General features: G+C 41.9%; 1 protein-coding gene across 2 annotated transcripts in view; it reads left to right on the top strand.

The window, feature by feature from the left end:
- The first annotated feature begins 744 nt into the window (after positions 1-744).
- spryd3 (SPRY domain containing 3) overlaps positions 745-7,860 on the top strand; it is a 72,473-nt gene continuing 65,357 nt past the window's right edge. For both annotated transcript variants that reach the window (XM_005741050.1, XM_005741051.1), the window contains exons 1-3: positions 745-804; positions 4,049-4,176; positions 5,557-5,632. In XM_005741050.1, coding sequence (XP_005741107.1) covers positions 4,049-4,176; positions 5,557-5,632 — 204 coding nt within the window. In that variant the 5' untranslated portion in view covers positions 745-804. The remainder of the gene's footprint in view (positions 805-4,048; positions 4,177-5,556; positions 5,633-7,860) is intronic.

Genomic DNA, 7,860 nt, shown 5'->3' on the forward strand with positions numbered 1-7,860 from the left:
TGACCTTAAGACATTTAGTTGTTAAAACGTGTGCCTGGCTCCCGCAGTAGCAGCTCAGACTCTGCAGAGCATACAGACATACCCACCGGCCTGTACTGGCTGGAATTCAGGGCTACATGAGGCCAATTTCGGCTTTGCCATCAGCCGCCTGCTGTTCTGATTAATCTTGGCAAGAAGGGCAGAAATCACCTGCCGTCTTGTGTTCCCATCAGCTTGCAAGCCGCAGCACTTCTAGTCCTTTCCCACATATTAGGAGAATGTTCCAAGACACTTGCCAGACCGACGGGGGCTCTGTTTTCCACAGTGCCCTGGATTATTCATTTTTCCTCCTTCGGGCAGGCTAAATACAATTTCTTCCTTCTCTTGATTCCTCCATAAAAGTTCAGATCTGTCCCAACTGGCTCAGAAAGTTTCTCTCTCTGCTGCCACTTCTTCTTCTACACAAACCCTGTGGTGGGGAGTGGGTCAAATCCCCTCTGGACCCCTATTGAGGTAGCCAACTGCCTAATTCATATTTATAGTAATGTTTCAGTTTGGGATAATGAAACAGAACCTGTGAACAGAAGGCGAGGTTTACAGAGTGTAAAGTGTGTGGTGAGGGATTCATGAACATAATGAATGGTGCCAAATACATGGCTGATATATACATCGCAGAAGCGGGATTGGCCAAGTGGCTTCTCACCACTTCTCAAACCTCGCTGCAATTGGCCCGTTCAGCGGAATGGGGCGTGACGTCACTGGGAAGCGCCGTTCCCAAAGTTTACACAAGTGTGCCGCTGATGGATGGATAGCTGATGGACGAAAGTGAGTTTCTGCCTCATTTACTGCCTAGATAGCAGGTTAGCGAGTGAGTTATCGGAAATGACGGCTACACTGACGCAAAACTCGGCTCTCCGGCTTTAGGGAACAGTCTCTCGTTGTTCTCTTTGCTTTGCGCTGAAGCATAAAGAGGCTATCGCATTAGCCGCTAATGACGCTAACCTGCGTTTAGCTCCCTGGCCAAATTCAACCGCTTTCTCCCCCTCTTCGTCTGGTGAGCTGATGTTTGTAATTTTGGAGGCTCGTTTAATCATCCCTTAACTGTAACCTTCAGCTAACAATACATAAGTTACCTGTTTGACCATCACCTGAACTTAAAACTAGCATCTTCGTTAGCACGGCAGCTGGATGACAGATGTAAACATCGGCACGCCCCCTTCTTGCGACTGTGACGGCGAAAGCTTTACGTTTGTATTTCTAGTGTACCGTTTCTCTTATGCCTTGGGGTCATTGGAAGCAAGAATTTTATAGAATTTAAAACTTTAATAAATGTCAATAACTATCATAACTATGATTGATTCTGGCTAGCTTCAGTGTGTGTGCCACCTGTTTCTTCGTGCTGATACATGTTTAATAGTTCATAAAATGGTTATAGAAAGTAGGTGACGATTAAGACTGAGATTTATTTAGGAACTCATCTGTATGATTGACTGGCGGTTTATACATGTTATTAAGTGTATACAGTTCTCTGAAAAAGCAGAAAGGCTATTTAAACCTACCTGGCCCTGTGTGAAAAATAAATTCCCCCTCGTTAAATCACGAATGAACTGCAATTAATCACATTCATTTTCAACTGAAGTTCACTATATTTGCCATATTACTGATTGCTGCCAGACTTTTTGTCTCAAGAATTCTGTTAAATAGAATCTGTCTGATGAAGTGAAACAGGATAAAAGCAACACATCATGCCACAATCGAAAGAAAGAACAGATGAGAAACAAAGTCATGGAAAGGATTAGAGAGGCATTCTTGAGGGTTTGGGACTGCAGTGAACCACGGTGAGAGCCATTATCTGCAAATAGAGAAAATTTGGAGCAGTAGTGCTCTTTCCCAGGAGTGTCCGGCCTTCCAAAATTACTCCAAGAGCGCATCTACGACTCATGCAGGAGATCACAAAAGAACACAGAACAACATCTACAGAACTGAAGGCCTCAGTTAAGATTCAGTGTTCATGATTCAAAAATAAGAAAGAGACTGCATGTCTTCTATGGGAGTGTACCAAGGTGAAAACTACTCTTAACCAAAAAGAACATAAAGGCTTGCCTTACATTTGCCAACAACATCTTGATGATTCCAAAGACTTTGGGAGAAAAAAGTCTGGGAACTGATGAAAGAAAAGTTTGCGTCTTGTTACATTTGGCGTAAAACGAACACAGCATTTTATAAGAAGAGCGACAGCTTTTGGTCTGAAGTTGCTTTGTTGCTTCAGCGTGACTTGCTGTAACTGATGGAAACATGAATACTGCTCTCTACCAGAAATTCCTGAAGGTGAATGTCTGGCTGTTAGTTCATACCCCAAAGGTCAAAGTATGTCTTTGTATGTATGTACCGAGTTACGCCGTGTCGCAAGTTTTGTGAGGTGCTTTTTTGATATTTAATGGATCGGATTACATTTTTTATTTCTCTCCGATATCTGATCCAGGAATTTACGTCAGTATCGGACCGATACCGATACGTAATATCGGATCGGTCCATCTCTATTAACTACTAAATTGTTGGACAGACCCCTCAGAATCCTCTCCCAGAGTTCTGGGAGCCTCTGGAAGAGGATTTATATAATTTGAGAGGTCTGTCTGACTTCCTCGACTTCTCTTAGACTGTTTCTCAGCTATTTTCTTTCCAGTTACTCCAAGGAATAAATTAGATAAACAGTCAAACTGTTGCATTCGTCAGTGTGAGAAGGGGCTTAACTGAAAATGGGAGGCTAGAGTTGATCAAATAAGCCTTCAAGCTGATGTCTGTTAGCTCTGTAGTGTAGTGGTTTACATATTTGCCTAACCAGCAAAAGATCCCTGGTTCAATCCTGGGAGGAGACACAAATACCTTTCGGGTTGTGTCAGGAGGAGGATGTAGTGTAAAAATCTGCTAAATCAAATATGCAGAGCTACCCTCTGTGGAAACCCCTTATGAATAAGGTAGCAACTAAGGCTACGTGCACACTGCAGGCGAAAGCGCATCAAATCCAATTTTTTTGACCCTATGCGACCCATATCCGATCATGGTATGACAGTGTGAACGGCACAAATCCGATATTTTCAAATCCGATCTGGGTCACTTTCGTATGTGGTACTGAATCCGATACATATCCGATGTCTCAGAAAGCGACTGCTGTGTGAACGGTCATGTCGCATTAAATCCGTCTTTTATGTAACTGACACAAGACAGACGCCAATTATCAGCGCCAGAGAAGACATCGTGAACGCTTCCTGGCCATCCGGTGAAACTGCTGGGAAGACAACGTTGGAGAAACGTTAACATTTTATTTGTACTGCATAACCTGCAGATTCTGACAGAAATCTGCAACTATCCTTTGAAGCACCGCTCCTCTAAAACAGCAATAAGGATCATTATTAGGTTATCTACATTATTATGTAAATAACAAAATAACTTAAAGCAAAAATCGGGAAACATGAAGTCCGAAGTCTTTATATTAAGGCCATCAGTCAAACAATATAGTTTGTTCTGGGTCTAAACAGAGCGCGTTGTGTGTGACGTCTTCTTTTGCGCATGCGGGCCGCTTTGAGGGTTCACACTAGAGAGCGTTTGCTGTCGCATTTTATTTGTAGTGTGAACGAGCAGACAAAAAAATTGGATTTGATCAAAAAATCGGAATTGAGCATTAAGACCTGCAGTGTGAACGTAGCCTATTGAGCAGTGCTTAGGTCAAGTGCAGAAGGGTGAGACATAAATTGTCCTCACTCTTAGATTTGTTTGACCAGGCACATGTAAACATCACTCCAGGTTGTGGCTATGAAGAACAAAGAGTTTGGAATAATTTGTGGAGAACATACAGAATTACAGATTACAGCCGGGTATGAAACATGTCTCAGAATGAAGTCAATTCATCATTAACCGGAAACCGGACATGGCCCCCGCCCCAAAAAAAAGAAAAGAAGAGAGATTAGACAACAGATTGGCCAGTGTGATTTGATAGTAAAGATTACAGAGCCTGCTGTACATGATCATAAAGTGCTTATTTTGTTTTAACAGTTCCATTTTCTTTACTCAGATGGATGACATCAACGTACTACACCACAGATGCCTCCTGAATCTGAGGCGTCGTGTCAGAGACATCGGTGATGGTCGACCAGCACAGGAGCGATATATGAGGCTGCAGAAGGATGGAGACACACTCAGGTCAGCCTGTTCTTAAATGCCACTGTTTGGGGATTCACTTGAAGAGATCATTTGGCTTTGTTGAACAGGGTGAAGAGAGGACTGTTTTGTTTTGTATTGCTTAGACCTTTGGAGCCTCTTGTAATTACTGATGCACATTAGGAACAGTTATCAGTGCCATGATAAATATTTTCATTTCCAGTAACAGTCAGTTTGGCAATTTATTTTTTTGTCAGTTTATTTATGTAGAACATAATCCTGGGAAAGGTTCCATCTCCCGTGTGACTCTAAGATGGATAAGTAGGGAAGAATATGGGCCAGTACAACCATCATCAAAGCAACACTGGTGATGGTAGAAATTTCCTGACATGAAGGTTTAACAGGGTTGGAAGTTCACACACTAAAGATGTACAGGAGGTTTTCTGGTTGAAATCTCTAAACACAGGGTTTTTCTATACAAAATAAAGTCACCAGACACTTCAGTAGATACAGAGCTACTGCCACGAGCTCACCAAAATTGGACAGTAGAAGATTGGAAAAAACGTTGCCTGGTCTGATGAGTCTCCATTTCTGCTGAAGCATTTGGATAGTAGGATCAGAATTTTGGGTAAGCAACAAGGAAAGCATGGATCCATCCTGCCTTGTATTAACAGTTGAGGCTGGTGGTGGTGCTGTAATGGTGTGGAGGATATTTTCCTGGCACACTTTTTCCCCCTTAGCACTAATTGAGCATAATTTCAAAGTCACAGCCTATCTGAGTATTGTTGCTCACCATGTACATCCCTTTCTAACCACTGCGTACCCATCTATCATCTTATGGCGGCTTCCAGCAGGATAATGCACCATGTCTGGAAGCTCACTCCTTGCCTTAACTACTGTATATGTGGCCCCGTTGTGCTTATGTGTGCTATTTGAGCCAGGAATAGCGACATGTCTAATTTATTTGCATAGCTTAACATTTTTGTTCTCAACAAATTCTTCTTATTTCCAAAGAGAATTGATTTGAGTCTGCACAAATGTATAGCTGTCTGCAGAGACGTTTCATCATGGATATATTTATTTGTTAATTTTCAAAATTGAATGGCAAAGGAAATAAAGCAGCAGTGATCTGCTCCCCCGATCAAACACGCAGCAGACAACAGTCTCAAAAGAAAGTCCACAAAGGGCAGAAACAATTGCAATCATTACACGTGTGTGGTTTATTTGAATTATATAAATCTGCTTTTGTTATTATTAGCATTTTAATGTCCATCTTATTTCTCACATCTGTTGCTGTGTCGGTGTGTGCCTATTGATCAAAATCAAGAGGACTTTGTGTGAGATGAGATGTATTCTTTCTGACTGTGCATACAGCAATTACTAGAAATCACCCATTGTTAACCTGTAATTTCTCCTCTTTAGTTACCAAGGGAACTCTGAAGAAGTGGGATGCTATGTGGCTGGCCGGCCTTTATCAAAGGGAAATTGCTACTTTGAGGTAAGGCACATCGATAGTGATGCTGCATGTCAGCATTGTTTTATTGTATTCCAAGTACCAGGATTTATTTGTTCTCTTGCTTCCTCTTTGTAATGTTTAAGTCCAGCAGAAGTGGATGAACAATATGAAATCAGTGGATCGTTATTCATTATATGATAGCCCACATACCACCATCCTTGGTTGTGCCCGCGATTGCTTTTCCATCCAGCCATTTTATCCCCTGGAATCCAGTTGCTGACAATTTTCTCAACTTCATATTAAATTCTCGGTGCCCCCCTACAGCCTCAGTTCACCAGTGCAAAACCACTACCTCAAAAATGTCCCAGCTGCTTTGGAATGAGGGATGGGGTGTCGGTTAGGTGGTTATCTGTAAGCGCAGAGATTAGTCTACCACACCAGTGTTTTTCAGCAGACAGGAAGGCATTCAGACTAGCAGCAGGAGAGGTTATTATACATTTATATAGCAAAGCTGATGCGTCAGTTCCTTCTGATAGTTGTTATCCTTACGGACACGGGCGGAGCCAAGGGGTAGCCTGGGGTGGACACAGTCACCACAGATTATAGTCTGAACATCCTTCTCACTACCGCACACAGCACTGTTGTAGCCAGTTAGGCAGTGTCCAATGTTTTCCCCTACCAACCCACAAAAAGCAAATTTTCATCACTACATATATATACTGGGAATCTTAATCTTTAATAATAAAACATATTTTATTAGTAGATTAGATTTAACATTAATACTCACACGTATCTATACTCCTAAATCCAGCATCCACATGGGTAAGTTAGACAAAAAAATCACCCTTGAGGGACTGTAGTTCTTCAGGGAACTACTGAGCTGGTAGTCACCTTGAGGCCGTTCCAAGAATTTGCTGGTCTGAAGTTACTGGTCCTGTTTGAATACATGTGGTAACCAGAGACCATGAAATGTCAAAGAATCTCAATGGCCTGTAGTGAGGTGAAAAAACTGGATTTACAAGCCCCGAGTGAACCTTAAAATCAGCTTTTAGATGAGGCATTGATGCAGCGACCGATTCACTAGTAGGATACCGATGATTGGCATGTGAGGGGGGTGGTACATATGTTACAGGGTTACTGACGCAATGGGGAGCCTGGAATGTCCACTAGCAACCAAACATCAGCCACAAAGCGATGCATTACGAGCAAATCATTTTGAACGGGACTTGATATCTACTGAACCAGTCTCTTTCTGCTGGGCTGCAAATATACTAAGACAGGACCCTCCAGCAATACCATACTTCTTCAAATGATTCACTTCTTCTAGTTTTCTTTTCACATCTTTTCTTCTTGACATGAGAAGCATCATTTCAGATATATGTTAAAATATTCCTCTACTGAGACTCTATGCAGGCTGGCAGCATGCTTTGACATTATTTCTTATAGCTGTGAGGTGTCCCTGATATGTGCCAGAGTTGACATTTCTCTTAAATCTGATGTCAAACTCACATATGACCTCTCTTCTCTCCCCTGCAAGGAAAATCTTCACAATAATAATGTTTATACTGAAACAAGAATCACATTTGGAGGATGGATTTCTTTGACATTTAGTGGATTTTACGTTGGTCATTACCCAGAGGTTTGCGCTACATTATTCTCCACTCTGTGACGCACATGCTGTCAGTTCCCAGGATATCTCAAAATTCGGAAGAATTTATTCTGATAAAGGTCGGGGTTCTGTGCGCGTCTGCGTCACCGCTATCCTCGTGTTTCCCCATCTTTCAGCTTTCACAAAGAATCCATTTCAGCTCCGTTGTCAGTACCGCTGCTCGCTCTCCACTTCTCCTCCTCATCGCTTCTTCCAGCCCAGACTGAACATCTGCAACATTCCACTTGTTTTAATAGATTTATTTGAAAAAGTCAAAACTATCATAACTTAACGGAACATCATGCGTGCATTCCTGCTCTTTCCTAATCTTAGTTGTCACACATGTTTTTGTAACTTTTATTTATATCATACAGACACAAATGATATTTCAACAGCACAGAAGTGGTATTGTGCCTCGGCCAAGAATGTACTTTTTTACAAACCAGTGATCTACACTATAATCTCTCAAGTGCCAGATTGGAAAGGAATCAGACCAGAAATCTTTAGTAAGGGAAACCCAAGAAGTTTGGTTTCACATGTTGATATACTTAGAGAGACAGGTGGGATGAAGGAAACCTAGAGAGGTGAGAAATAACTTGGAGTGTTCGCCAATAACATAACG

This window comes from Pundamilia nyererei, unplaced genomic scaffold, assembly GCF_000239375.1.
Source record: "Pundamilia nyererei isolate P.nyererei 1_Seehausen unplaced genomic scaffold, PunNye1.0 scaffold00106, whole genome shotgun sequence".
NCBI lineage: Eukaryota > Metazoa > Chordata > Actinopteri > Cichliformes > Cichlidae > Pundamilia > Pundamilia nyererei.